A 14,612-nucleotide genomic window follows, 5' to 3' on the forward strand; every position below is an offset into this window, starting at 1 on the left:
TATTATTATTATTATTATTATTATTATTATTATTATTATTATTATTATTATTATTATTATTATTATTATTATTATTATTATTATTATTATTATTAGAATTATTATTAGAATTATTATTATTATTATTACTATTATTATTATAATAACAACAATAATTTTCAAATCTAATTATTAAATATTATTATTTTATCTATTAAACAACACATAGTTCTAAACCTTTCGAAGACACGTTAATAAGTCTACTATGAAACTGAATATGGACATTCTTTTTTGTTTTTTGGGAAGCCACTATACTTTCATGTTGTAGATGAGATAAATATGCCTACAAAAATAATACTCTGACTAACAACAATAAAGGTTTTGAAAAATAATTAGCAAATAGGTAGAATATTGATGACTCTTCATCATATACATATTTTTCATTGTTTTTAGTCTTATTTATCTTTTATTCATTAGTTAATTTAAGGAGTTATTTGATATATTTTGTTAATTTTAGTTCTTTGATTTAATGAAATGTTTATGTTTTTATTTCCTTAATTAAGTAGAGATTTTTCGTAGTTTTGCGTTGTTACTTTGTTTTAGTGTAGTGCTGAATTTTGATAAGAAATCAACATGATTTATGTTGATTATTTCAGTCATATCTAGAGTTGTAGATGTTCAATCAGAGTCAAACCAAGTGCGAAGAAAATCTAAGATCCATAGCAATCGGAGTTGTAGATGATTTAGGTTTCATTTTCCTTCTTGCATTTGTGTCGTTTAAGTTCAACCCAAGCAAAAGGTAAGGTTTCATTTTCATTTCATTGTATCTTACTATTCCTATCATTCTTTGTGTTCAAAGGTTTTGTAATCATGTGTAGGCTAATTCTTTTTTATTTATTTTAAACTTTTGATTTTATCGGGATTATAAATTTATTTGGTGTCTAAAAATCAATCGTGAAAGCAAACAAAGGATTCTTGATTACAAATTTTATTAAGCCACCAAAACAAATCATTTTAACATCTAATTAGCTTAAAAGCTACCCTCAAATTCCTATACTGGTTCTTTTTTAAACACTAAAAACAAAAACTGAATCTTCTATGTTTATTATTGTGCCTATGTTAGGAAAATAACATGTCAAAGCCATGGAAAAATCTGTGTTGTTAGCCTTGTTTCAATCTTTGTTTTCTTAGCCTTGTTTCTCCGTTATAATTGGTGATCTTCTCTTTTGTTAAGGCATTGGTAAGTAACAAAAACTTTGCATTGTTTTCGTCCATTTTCGTATTTTCATTCACCTTTTTCTCTGTCAAGTCAAATTCCATTTTTTTCCGAGTATCTCCACTTTTTTTTTTTTTGTTACTTGTGCACTATATTCATTCTGATGGTATTCAAATTTGTGTATTTCAGATTTGAGAGATTTCGCTCTGCTGTACGATAGACGGTAGAGACATATGTTGATCTATACTTATTTCAATTGTTGATTTTCTGCTGCATACTAGGATACATGTTTAACATGCTTCTGAAAATGTTAAATTACTGATATTAATCACTGCCATTAACATTATTGTTGAAACAAATTTTCTCCCTTTTACTATTTCCTCCTATTCTGATACTTGTCAGCTATGTTACAATTTTGAAGTTTTCTTCATGGATTAACAATTTTGATCAGAAATTGGCATTCATCAAACTGTTCGGAAGGTGTCTATTTAACTATGATATGTTAAAAAAAATATACTAGTGAAAAGTTATGTTTGAAGAGTTATACCAAAAACCAATACTTATGGTGAAAACAAAAATGAAGGATGAAAGTGACAAGTATATTATTAGACACAAGTAAAAAGAAATCAAGGTGAAAAAAGTACATTAGTGAACACTTAATACATTTTAAACAAATCCCAAAAATAAAAACAACATTCATATCATTGTGCTATTTTTGTGTACACAATATTTGGAAGATGACCCTAGAATTGTCAACCTGTATCCTTCCTACATATAAATATTCACAAAGCAGCACCCAATGAGAAACCTTTTCTGCTCTACACACCGTAGTCTACAAGGCAGGGATACCAGAGCATGCAAAAATCTCGCAAGAGACCTCTTTCAAACATCACAAAAGGGTGTTGTACATCGTACTTCTAGCAGGCTAACCGAACTATTCCTGTATTTAGAGATTTCTTTGATGTGGTTCAAGCCAAGGAAATCCCAGGAAATCAAACACTTCCTTTTCTGTGGACAATTTCAAACTTGCATTACCTTTTGTGCCCTGCAAAATCAAGCGAATGAGGACTCAATCGTTCTAATCTATTTTCTAATAAAAAATTAAAAAGGCCATACCCGTTTGCCGCCAGAACCCTGAGTAGCTGGAAACAACCCTGTATCATCAAGCCGAAATCCTTTAGATTCTGCTTGTAGCCTCAACCTGCACCCAAACACCCAAAAAGAGAAAAATCAACATAACTTCTTAACTATACATCACAAATAAATCAGTGACATATATATATACACACAATGTTCCATCAAATTGGTAATGAAAAGATGAGAATGCAACATTGGTAGGTTTTAGGAAAGATGTCCATCCGTTTCAGCCACAGTGATGATGGAAAGTTCAGTGCAAACTGCGAAGGGAAGCAAGCAAACCTCCTATTTAATACATCATTTCCAGTCCAAGCTACAAGGCCGAAAGCATATATCTCTCGTGGGTAGACCTGCAAAAACACTAAAATCCATCATATGCAATCATAAGTCTAGATGTTAAAAGTTGGCTAGGAAACAAAGTATATTCAATGGTTAACAAAGTATAGATGCAAAAACACTCAAATCATCGCATGCAATCTTAACAAACTATATCAGCAAGAGAGAATCGCATTTTACATTTTACCACAATATTCAATGGTTAAGTGCTAAGTATTTGACAAAAGGAGAGAAATTGGAAAAGCAATACTGAAGTAAGAATAATCTCAGAAGTCAAAGTACCATTCAAAAGAGCATGCAAGTACAACAATATCTACAATGCTACAAAGAGATATCGTCAGTCACACACCTTTAAATCAATACGATGTCGCAACTCCCGTCCAGGATAAGTGCAAAAACCGAAGTATGTGTCAACACCAGAATCAGTGCCCTGTGCATACAAGGAAAGATTACTGCTATCTATGTTTTGCAGGAAAGCTTAGTGAGCGAAAGAAATATACAGTTTGTAGACAACAAGGAAAAACCAACATTACCTCTTCACTGTGAGTACTAAAAATCAAATCCTCCCTCAGGAAATTCGTATCCTTTAAACGCTTTACATACTTGGGCAAAAATCCTTTGTGGCTGCATGAAATGAACAAATCTATTGATATAAAGGGATTGCCATATCCATTTGCATGTTTATATATTTTTCAAATAATGGAGATAAAAAGTTACAAAAGATTGAGTGCAAAAAATAAAAGTTATAAAAGAAACCATAGAAACTACAAAAATAAAAATGACATATATATAAATACAGCATACAAAAAATCAAGTAGTACCTTGTTCCATCAGGATGTGTTATAATGATATCAATGTCCCCACAGGTAGCTTTCCCACGTCTATATGATCCTCCACAAATAATAATAACCTAAATGAATCAGCATCAGAGTAACCACATTTTCAATGTCATGCTTCAATTCTATTTGAGGGAACAACAAATAAAAAAACTGGTGTATATGCGAGTAATGTAAGAATTATCAGCAATAATAAGTGAAAGAATGAACCGAAATACAGGAGGAAGGAGGTTCTAGAAACCAGTGATCCTCTAAGAGTAACATCAGGTGACTTGCAAAAAATTTGTGAAATGTAATTTTAAATCTATTCGGAAACACATTCACACAGATTTCATGCGACAGATTCTTAACAAATATTGATGACAAGATAAAAAAAAACTCAACAATCTAATTTCGGCAAAAATTTTGCAGTCTCACCCCAGGCAAAACATCCTCCCCAACTTTCTGCAAAATGTGTTCCATCTCTTGAACCTATGAAATCAAAAAGAGCATCAATTATTTTGATTTGAGTATAATAAAACGAGTTTTGTTGTTTGGGAAATAATAGGATATAAAAGGTACCACAGGACAGACCTCATGGCGTGGAATCCGTTGCCTGATATCATCAAAGTATTTCAACCCTAACTTCTGCGCATTCGTTAGTGAATCATCATTCGTAAGATCGTCTAATGTACGATGTCCTTTGTCGTACAATTTCAGTGCTGTGGCTGGACCTATACCCCATACTTCTCCAAATAAGGATATTGTTTGCACCTACAGTTGAATCAGATTTAAAAAGATAAGGCAGCAACATTGCAATTAAAATGAAAAAAAAAAAATGCAACGTGTTACTAGTTTATGGAATATATCTTATTCCTATTACAAATGCGTGCTTGTGCACATGTGCAAAACACTTAATAAATATGACGCAAAAGTATTCAAAAAAGGCGCGGTACTTCATACCTTTTCATCAGTTTCAAAGTGTTCCAATTTCAATAACTTCCCAGTAGTGATTATCTCCTGAATCTGAACACAGTAAATAAAAACAATTGTTTGTCCATTACTTGACCTAAACAAATTGTTCAATAATTACATAGGAAAAGGAACAAATGTCTTACTGAGGAGCAAATTCAGATTTTATATTAACAATGGAGAGTCTTTCCTTTACAATTACTAAAACCAATTTTGAAAGGATGATAAAAGAAAGAAGTAAATAAGAAGCATAATTAAATATTAGAACCAAAAAATATGTCATTATAACAAGAATCATTTGATGACACAGAACAAACTCTCAAAAAGGTGAAACAATCATAATTCACAGAAATTATTAGTCTCTACTCAAGTATTCTTTAGATGGCTCGCCGGTGTATCCAAACAACTTACACATGCACCTTTATTCCGCAATAATAAATGACAATGATAACTTGATAAGCACCCAAGCACTTGAGGAACCCTCCCTTTAAAACTAATTTTCAAGGGAGAAGAACCAAACCACTTAAGTACTTCACTGAGCATCTCATACTACACCTAAGAGCAAACATCTCAGCAGTTTCACTCTACAATTCTTCACTCAGCCTTTTTCTAGCCGGCCCCTCCCCCTAAAAGCTAGTTGTCATTAAGGAAGAACCAAGGCACTAAGTACTCCACCGAATATCTCATACTACTTGATATGGTACTCAAGCACTCCATAACACTAAAAGTCCCGATTAGACAACCAGAATCATAGGATAGCTAAACGATATTATTCCACTAGAGATAGCTGACATTTTAACAGAGGAAGAACAACTAGGATAGAAGAACAATAAAGCTACTAGTAACTATTCAGATACTAAAGATAAAAATTATCATTCAAACTTCCAGTAGATTCAGAAGTGTAAGAAGAAAGCGGCCACTAAGTCAAGACAGAATGTCTAGTCATTGAGTTCACTTACATGATCCTTCATTGACTTTCCAATTGACGGGAGGTTTTTTATCTGGTCTGCACTTTCAACTTTAAATGGCAACTTCTCAATCACTGAAATAGCCTTGTAATAGCTAAAAGATCTCCGGTCATCACCCAATGCTTTCAACAGCATTAACACAATAAGCAAGAGCTTTAGAATGGCCGAAAATAAAGAAATAAAAAAAGACAACAATATGTAGGAGTTATATGAGCCTTATACCTCTATATATGTTCACAAGTTTCTTGAATATCTCTGTAATGTTCTTGTTTAGATCAGGCGGGCAGTACGGCAAGGTTGACTGCAGTGCACTCACCATGATAGATGAGTTTCAACAAGGCATAAAAATTAGAGTATGAGATTAAAAATTAACTACATTTCATAAATGCATAATGCATGTACTTCAAAGCCATTATCATTAATTTCTCTCCAATCTATAATCTATAACTGATCATAATTAGGCAGCACTAAATTTTGAGAAAAATATAAAAAAAAATTGTCAAAAGTTTATTCTATTCAGAAGGGCCAGAAGAAAATTTTGGATGAAAAATATTTAAAGCAAATAATCTTCAAACTTTAAAGATATAGATCTCACTGCCTCGTTTTCAGCATCACGGTGTTGTGGTCTTCTGTCAGCATAATTTAAATTCTCGACCTCACCGTCTGTGCTTGCGATGCTTGTTGATGAAAGTGGTGCATTTTCTCTTCTATTTTCATTAGTTTCAAGGTTAACAATTTTCGTATCGTCGGAAGATGATTTTATCTTTTTATTATTTAATTTCTGAAGTTCGCTAGAAACGTTCGCATCAGTTGGCTCAGGATCCAAAGACTTGTCAGGTTCGTTGATACTTTCATCTTGAGGATCCAACTTCAGTACATACAAATTCTCTGATAGTTTCTCCCCTGATTTCAAACTGTCCTCCAGCCACTGATAAAGGAGAACTTTCTGCAAAAAGCATATCATCAACATCAACCAATAAAAATTAAAAAATGTAAAAGGCGGTAAAGCCCATTCTGACCATAAAAATAGAAACTCACAGCGTACACTTCAAAGGTGATTGTTAACAGAAAGAAAATAATCGCATACCAATTTCAGTTTACACAAGTCAAAGTACAGCATACACAAGTCCTAAAAGAAGCAACTCAAAACATGATTAAGCCATTCAAATAATATAAATTAATAAATGTCCATTTTTATGCTTTAAAGATATACACACCACAAAATCAAATCAGGAATGGATTCTCTGTAGTCAAAATGCCACACACTCATTGCAGTCAGACAATTGGGACCCTCAGAATTAGAAAGCTTACACACTGAGTTGATTCAAACATAAAATATAAAGTGTTCAATCTATTTCCAATGGCTCCGACATGATAACTGCAACAAATGTGTTGGGTTGTGGCAACAAACAATCCCACAGTGTTGCCAATCGCAGAAAATAGTTATTTGCGCAAATTCTGCAACACTACAGTGCTATGAGCTGTTATAGCCACAAATTGACAACACTTTGTATTAAATAACATATAGCTATTTGTTTAAATTCTGCTTCGCTGTAACACTAAAAAATGCATCACATTACTTCAAATTGATCCTCATGAAAGCATTACATTACATTACATTACATTGGAGGATGATACAAATTGAAACAATTGTAAAGTCAACATATGAAGTAATGACACAGACATAGAAACCGGACAAGACACTATTTAAGAAAATAGAAATGATTCCATGTGACCAAATATATCATTGTTGTGATGGTGTTAGACACCGACAGATGTAGGTGTTATCTAGAATTAAAAATTACAGAAAGTTAGAAGTTAAAAATGCAAACCCCTTTAAAACGTGACAAACGATATGTATCGAATTCCTGTAAAACGGTATGTGAGTCGACAGCTAAAACATGAGTAACACGTTTGGAAAGGCGCTCCTCTATCACAGCCCCCATTTGAACCATCCTTTGCTTCCAAATCTAACACAACACAGCCAATAAAATTATAAACTTTGGAATTAGAAATGAATAAATGAAAGTGGGTTTTAAGAATTAAAAAGTTTTAGTGTTTGTTTGAACCTGTAATCGACGAGGTTGAACTCCTTTAGGAACAAAGAAGACAACCATTCCTTCAAACATTCCTTCAGGATGAGATTGTTCCTTCGTTGTAGGTTTTGCCTTTGCCGCCATTTTCATAAAATGATTTTGTTACTGCGGCCTTCTTAGAGACGCCATGGAAATGTAACTGATGCGAGTGGAGCTGCAAGGGACGAGCCACGTCATGACACGTTATTTTTTTTTTGGTAATGATGACACGTAGATATATTCTACACTTTCTTGGCGATTTTTATTTTTATTTTTTCATTTTGACTTCATATTGATTAATTAAATATTTTATCTTTTTATGTATATATGGAATCAGAAGAGAGATTGTGGTAGTGGAGTGTAGAAATTGTTTGGCTAATGTTGTTGAAGGTCTTCCTATATACTTGGTGTTTGTTATATAATAGACTCTTAATGAAAGATAATTTTTGTAAATGTAACTAATAATTTGTTGTGTGGGTCGGTTGTAATTTGGAGGAATTAGTTCAACATATTTTCTTTGAAAGTTTGTGCTTTGGTCATGCTTTGTTAGCGGTTTTACTTTGGTTGGGATTCAATGGGTCTAGTAAACATACATACGGACCATGCTTTTCAGGTTGCCAGTTTGGTTCATGGTGGCAGAGTCGAGCAAGAGTTACTATATTGTATTTGATTAGCTATTGCTTGGGCGCCATGAAAAATTAGAAATTATGTATTTTTTTTTAGCAATAAATTAACATCAAAGGAATCATCAAAAAGTTAAGCATTTAATCTGATTTTAGTTTTGTGTACACCTAAAAGAAGTAACTAGTTAGCTGAGAAGACAAATAGTCGAATTTTCGGTAATTGAATCACCCTTAACCAAAGGAAGGTTAGGTGCGCAAAAAGCAACCGAAGTTAGTTGAGTCTTTCTCAAAAATACCAGAGTCTATAAGGTTCACCAAGGTCCAAGACTGAGTCAGAGTCCACTATAACCTGATAATTCAACAATTACGTTCATCTTTCACCTTTTTAGTGCCACTAATAACCAACACGGAGGCACGACAATAAATAAAAGTGCGCACATATAATGTCATAGTGATAGGATGAAGAACCAGGAGAGTCTATCGATCGTGAGGCGCCACTAACTTCCTCTCTTGGAAGTTATCACACATTATCCGTATAACTAGTCGAGCATAGTTACATGTTTGTAGGCCATGATTTATGGCCGATATGATTAGCTTTGTCTATAAGTACTACATCTTATAATTTTTTTGACACAAACAATCAATCATGCAAAGATTTTTAGGTTAACTTTATCTTTATCACCCTATTTTATCTTACTTGATGTATCTAGTTCAACTTATTTTACTTTACTTGATGCATCTAGTTCACTAGCTTTAAAATTCACACCGTACTTAACACTCTCTGAAATAATTAAAGAACTCATACTGAGGAACACAGTTCCTTTCTCAACTCAATTGTTTGAAACAAAAATAAATCAAAACGTCGAGAACAGTTAGTTGTTTCATTGACTTATTAGACTACGACCCTTGATAAATCCACAAGCATTTGTTATATCACCCAACATCAATATAATGAACGATTGCAGGTTTATCAAATGTTGCGGTTTAACAAGTCCATGAAACTATAAAATATTGTATTACTATTTTTCTATCTTTAGCTTAACTTATATTTTAGGTGATATTTTCGTTGTGAATATATTTTGGTTTATTTTTTCAAAAAAAAGTCCTAAATTAAATTTTGTATATGAATATATTTAACTTTAATTATTTATCTCTCAAGATACTTTAACTATAGGAGTCTTAATTAGATTAAAAATATAAAAAATATATTGGAATTTAAGTGTCATGAGTTAGTCTTATATCGATTAGGAATAGAGAAAATATTAATTTTATAAAAGATGTGGTCTTTGTTTATATTTAGAGGAGGATGGTATTTATTTGATATAAGAAATTGCTTTATCATTTTCATTAATTATTAATTAAAACGTGAAATTTTATTCCTCTGCCATTTTTCGGGAAATATTTTGACTTTTTCTTGCCAATGTTTTTTGAGTAAATAATGATTTTAATTTCCTTTTTAATTATATTTTTCAATGTTGAAGATTTGTACACATTTTTCAGTGAATCAATTATTTGCAATTTTATCACTATTAAAATTAAATATTGTTGGGTTTCTGAAAGAAAGAAATAGAAAATAAATTAAAGCAAAAAAGTAGAAAATGTTTTATTGTAAAAAGTATTTTCACTAATAATTTTAAAATGAATAGTATCTTAATTTTACCTCAATCTAAATCATCCTTATCCTAATATTAATTTCAATTTCAATTTCAATTTTTATCTTAATCTTAATTTTATATTAATATGTTACTCGTCCGACCACTATTTAATACTAGATGGACCATACTTCACTAAACAGTATAAATTCGTACTTGTAACCACACAAACATTGCTCATTGCAAAAGTATTTTTTATTTAGTCACAAACACAAATCTGCATAGGTGACAAATACTAGTGATTTATACAAGAACACAAATGCAATTTATTCGTTTCTGAAAAGGTGATGTCACTTTGCATTTTATAGCAGGGGCGAAAATAAATCAGACCTGGTTAGGTTTTATATGGTTTAAGACTAATTTGTTAAAAAATTTAAGATTTAAATTTGATATGTCATTTGTTATAGAGTTTTTTTTAAGTTTGTCTGGCTTTTATAAAGTCTATTATAGTTTGTTAGTCTATTTAAAAATTTATTTTATATTAATATTTTTAAATAAATAATCATACGCTATTAGGTCAATAATTTAATGAAGTTAAATATTATATGACATTTTAGAGAATTTGACTTTATATGACATCATAATTCAATTCTATTTCATGATAATACATTTAAATATGTCAAAAACTAATATAAAATAATATGATTAAATTACTAAAAGATTATCAAATTAATAATTTAATATAAAGTTCAAAACATGATGTATAATAATAATAGTAATGAAAAATATTAATCATATTTACTTATATTATTCATAAAGTTAATATCACATATATTATAGAAGAAATTTTTGCAACCAATTCATTACAAAGTTGGTATAATAGTTAAGGTAGAAGAGTTAAAGGCTTAAGTGCTAAATAGATCACATGTTTAATTCCGATCGAAACATTGGCCTTTATATAAAAAAAAATAGCATTCTTGTAAGGTTCGATCCTCTTCAAAACATTAGTTTTGGAAAAAGAAAAGTTGTATTCTTTTTGTAAGCTTGAATCTTAAAAGATATATTTTAAACTTTAAGAAGGCAAAATGGTTTCTAATTTCAATACTTTACATGGTTGTTGATTTCTGATGCAGTTTTGCTTGAAGAGTTTTTAATTGAAGAATTATGTAGTCGGAGAAGTGAGATACACCACTAATAAATTCACATATATATAAATTAAAGATCTTTAATTTAAATTTAAATTACTAAAAATAATATACAATCTAACAATATCGAAATTATCATTTGAATTAAATCTTACAAACACAATCGCATAAACTTTGATATTTAAAAGCAACACAATTTTTGTCCTCTAAACGCACAATTTTATATAAAATTTATAATATTTTTGTCATTTAGATATGTATTTCTAGATAAGACCGTTATTTTTCAAAAATTCAACGGAACTAAAAGTAATCACCTCTACTTCATTCATAATAAATCAATATAAACAAATCACTCTAGTATCCTTTCAAATTTCCACTCTTATCATTGTTCATCAAATAATCCACAAATTCATCAATGTTTTTAGCTTAACAATGCATAATGGTAAAATAAAGAAAAACAATTGGGCTCTCAAGATAAAAATACATATAAAAAACTAAAAGCCATCTCTACATGGAAATGGCTTCTACTTTTCGAAGCTTCTCTACATATGCTAAAATCCATTTCTCACTCACACATATACTTTGAAAATACACATTTTCAAAAATTACAACTTTTTTATTCTTCAAATGTGCATTTCTAAACTAAAAGATGAGTTATTTTGTTTTTCGGATATATGCTTCCGAACAAGACTTTGATTTTTTAGAAACATATAAAAGGTTAAAAATGGTCATCTCTCTACTTTATTCATAACTAAATCTAACAAATCACTATTATTCATTAATGAAAATGACCATTTTAGTATCTCTTCAAATTTCCACTCTTATCATTATTAATCAAATGATCCACAAATTCATCAATGTTCTTATCAGAACTACCTCTTTCACTAACAGCATCCCTAGCCAACTTCTTCCATTTACAAGCATTCCTTCTAATCACTTCACTTCTTTCACCCTCCATTACAACCTTCAAACTCTTAACAAACTCTTCTCTCTTCACAACACCTTCATCATCCTCTTTTGGCCTCACACTCCCAAATCTCATCCAAAAACTTTGCATCAGGCAATTGATCAGCCCATTGTGGCAAACACACAACAGGAACACCAAGACTAAGACTCTCAAGTGTTGAATTCCAACCACAATGTGTCACAAAACAACCAATAGCTTTGTGAGCCAATAATTCAAGTTGGTTACACCATGTTACAATTAAACCCTTTTCTTTTGTTGAATCTTTGTACCCATTTGGTAATTTTCCTTGCTCAGATTCTCTTAAAACCCACAAGAAATTCACACCACTCTCTTTTAATCCATAAGCTACTTCTTCAATTTGTTTTGATGTCAAAGAAACCATGCTTCCAAAGGAGGTATACACAACTAATTGAGATGATTTTGTTTCTAACCAATTGATGCAATCTTCACTTAAAGGCTTCCATAAACTTGCTCCATAACCTTTGTCTCCTTTAATCATTCCATCTAAGTAAGCAGAAGGAACCATTGGACCAATTAACTTAGCAGGAAACAATTCAATTAGGCCCTTCACCACCTGACACACAAGAAAAATATGAACCATCAATTCATCATCCACAAAACTCAATGATTTAGGAAACGACAAAAAACCCAAAAATGAAAATGAGGAAATGGATCAACTTATTTTTGGTCCTCTTTCATTTTTAGTAGTAAATTATTTTGCAATTTTTAAAAAGAAAAAATTAAATAAGTAAACCCATTTCCCAAAATTTATTAAAAAACTTCGGACTTCTTAAAAATTATCTAACAAAAAATAATTTTTAGGAGAAGCTTCTTAAATTAACTTCATATCATGTTGTTCAAAGTTTTATTTTTTTAAAAAAAATTGCAAATGAATGAAAACACTTAAAGTGACTATTATTTTCTAAAATAAACAATTCTTAATATTAGATGTATCCACATGGTGTAGGTACAAGCTCTGGTGTAGGTACAAGCTCTGCCACTAACAAGAGAATAATATGACTTTATTTTTTAAAATTTTGATGCCGTATTCTTCTAAACCTGATATTGTTACTAATCATAAATTATCAATTGTACATCGGTCACGACATTTAGTTTTTGGGTCGTGACACTTGAACTTTTTGTTGTTGTCATGGTAAAAAATCGAAGAGTTTCAATTGCAGGAAAATGTCAAGTGCTTCCACCTCAAATCCAACAACTTCAAAAATTGTCAGTGGAAGGATATACAAGAGTCTATTTTCCACATTGGATGTGTGGTCTTCCTCTCAAAGATAAAAAATGTTCATAACTCAAGGACTGCGAAAGCTGTTTACATCTCCCACAGTTGGGAAAATTACTTTCTCTAAAGGAACTAGATATTTCGAATTTGAGTTGTGTAATTTACATAGATGATGAGTCTTACAATGGAGAAGTTGTGGGAGGTTTCAGAGGACTACAATATGTGACATTGGATAAGCTGGTACTGATAAGATTATTAAGGAGAGGATAGAGAAAATATATTTCCTCACCTATCCCAACTTAGAATATATGAATGTCCTAATTTGTTGGGTTTGCCTTACCTTCCATCTCTTAGTAATATGATTATACGTGGGAAATGTAGCCAATATTTACCAAAAAGATTTACCTTCCATCTCTTTGTTGGGTTTGCCTTACCTTTCATCTCTTTGAATTTGTCCTGAGTTAAGAAAACGATGTGACAAGGAAATAGGTGAGGATTGGCCAAAAATATCTCACGTTCGAAATATTATTATCGATGAACATGTATTTTTTAGAGGACGTGAAAAATATATTGGTGTAGGTTTGTTTTAGATCTCTCGCCTACTCTCAATAGTATTTATTTTAGTTGTTTTTTTTCACATTTTATTTCTTATAGGCTAAATGCATAGCACATAATAGAGTGTACCTACAATCAATGCAAGTGGAGTAGATGAACTACAACGACAACGACAACGTGTGTTTGTGTCACATTAACATTTAGATTTTTTTGAATTTTTGTTAAAAAAAAAGGATAATATTGTTTACATTTTAAAACATAAAATATCAAATTGTTAATTCAAATTAAAATAAAAGACCAACTCAAAAGAATTAAAAAAAAAAAGATAAATGACTAAAAATTAACTGAAATTAAGTTAAAGGACTGTGAATGTAATTTAGGCTAACGAATATTATAGGGTTAATGTCAAACATGATACATATTATTATTATTATTATTATTATTATTATTATTATTATTATTATTATTATTATTATTATTGTACAGCTATAACTGATATTCTTATTATTGTTATTACGAATTCAAAAGAAAGACCCTTCCATTATCGTTGGATCTCATAAAATCTTGTTGCAAAAATGTTAATGATTGAAAATAAAGTATCTTTAAGTTAAATAAAGGAGCACACATATATAAAATGTCTGATTTATAAATAAATTCATTAAAATAGAATTTATATATTTGCTGATCAGGGATTTGGAGACCGTTAGTGTTATCTATTATAACTACACTTTAAGATATTAGGATTGTTGTGAAAAAAATTTTAAAGTTTCAAAAATAATATAACTTATTGATTTTATTTGTAGAGTATTTTTTACAAGTGAGTTTATTTGATTAATTATTATATATGGATTTATAAACACACATTTGAAAATATGTAAAATATTTTGGAGAATGTAATTGCAACTAATTCATATATTAAATTTTACCCGGTGGATTATTCCATAAGATAATAATGATCAAACAAAAATTTTATATAAATAAAAAATTCATAACTA

At 30.5% G+C, this 14,612-nt stretch overlaps 3 protein-coding genes across 10 annotated transcripts in view; all 3 read right to left on the minus strand.

Moving 5' to 3' along the window:
• Positions 1–1,773: 1,773 nt before the first annotated feature.
• LOC101499677 (DNA polymerase lambda) lies at positions 1,774–7,815 on the minus strand. Of its 8 annotated transcripts, none has more exons than XM_073365518.1 (14): positions 7,493–7,808; positions 7,256–7,393; positions 6,019–6,369; positions 5,646–5,724; positions 5,415–5,545; positions 4,447–4,503; positions 4,078–4,257; positions 3,922–3,975; positions 3,490–3,578; positions 3,202–3,292; positions 3,018–3,098; positions 2,615–2,682; positions 2,312–2,396; positions 1,774–2,240 (listed from the first exon to the last, which is right to left on the minus strand). In XM_073365518.1, exons 1-14 carry the CDS (start codon positions 7,607–7,609, stop codon positions 2,142–2,144), a joined length of 1,620 nt encoding a protein of 539 aa, XP_073221619.1. In that variant the 5' UTR covers positions 7,610–7,808; the 3' UTR covers positions 1,774–2,141. The 8 variants fall into 8 exon arrangements, 4 of the variants coding, with proteins under 4 accessions (XP_073221619.1, XP_073221618.1, XP_004516776.1 ...); XM_073365517.1 differs by having other exon boundaries at positions 4,447–4,509; positions 6,022–6,369; positions 7,493–7,804; XM_004516719.4 differs by having other exon boundaries at positions 4,447–4,509; positions 7,493–7,803.
• A 3,604-nt stretch (positions 7,816–11,419) lies between these two features.
• Positions 11,420–12,539, minus strand: LOC101499370 (UDP-glycosyltransferase 74B1-like). The gene is given in 2 exon segments (XM_073365530.1): positions 11,420–11,886; positions 11,888–12,539. Coding segments are annotated over 2 exon segments (771 nt in total). The 5' UTR covers positions 12,427–12,539; the 3' UTR covers positions 11,420–11,654.
• A 230-nt stretch (positions 12,540–12,769) lies between these two features.
• Positions 12,770–14,612, minus strand: part of LOC140919334 (protein FAR1-RELATED SEQUENCE 5-like) — a 6,451-nt gene continuing 4,608 nt past the window's right edge. The window contains exon 2 of the mRNA XM_073365335.1: positions 12,770–12,825. Within this exon, the coding sequence (XP_073221436.1) occupies positions 12,770–12,825 (56 nt within the window). The remainder of the gene's footprint in view (positions 12,826–14,612) is intronic.

Source organism: Cicer arietinum, chromosome 2, assembly GCF_000331145.2.
Source record: "Cicer arietinum cultivar CDC Frontier isolate Library 1 chromosome 2, Cicar.CDCFrontier_v2.0, whole genome shotgun sequence".
Classification (NCBI taxonomy): domain Eukaryota; kingdom Viridiplantae; phylum Streptophyta; class Magnoliopsida; order Fabales; family Fabaceae; genus Cicer; species Cicer arietinum.

Bases quoted from the DNA above. Each gene is read 5' to 3' on its own strand.
- LOC101499677 (XM_004516719.4), bottom strand. From the start codon at position 7,609: ATGAAAATGGCGGCAAAGGCAAAACCTACAACGAAGGAACAATCTCAT. The intron at 5,546-5,645 runs GTATAAGGCTCA...TGCTGTTGAAAG, and splicing joins ACTTGTGAACATATATAGAG to CATTGGGTGATGACCGGAGA. The intron at 4,510-5,414 runs GTAAGTGAACTC...TACTGTGTTCAG, and splicing joins GAAAGTCAATGAAGGATCAT to ATTCAGGAGATAATCACTAC.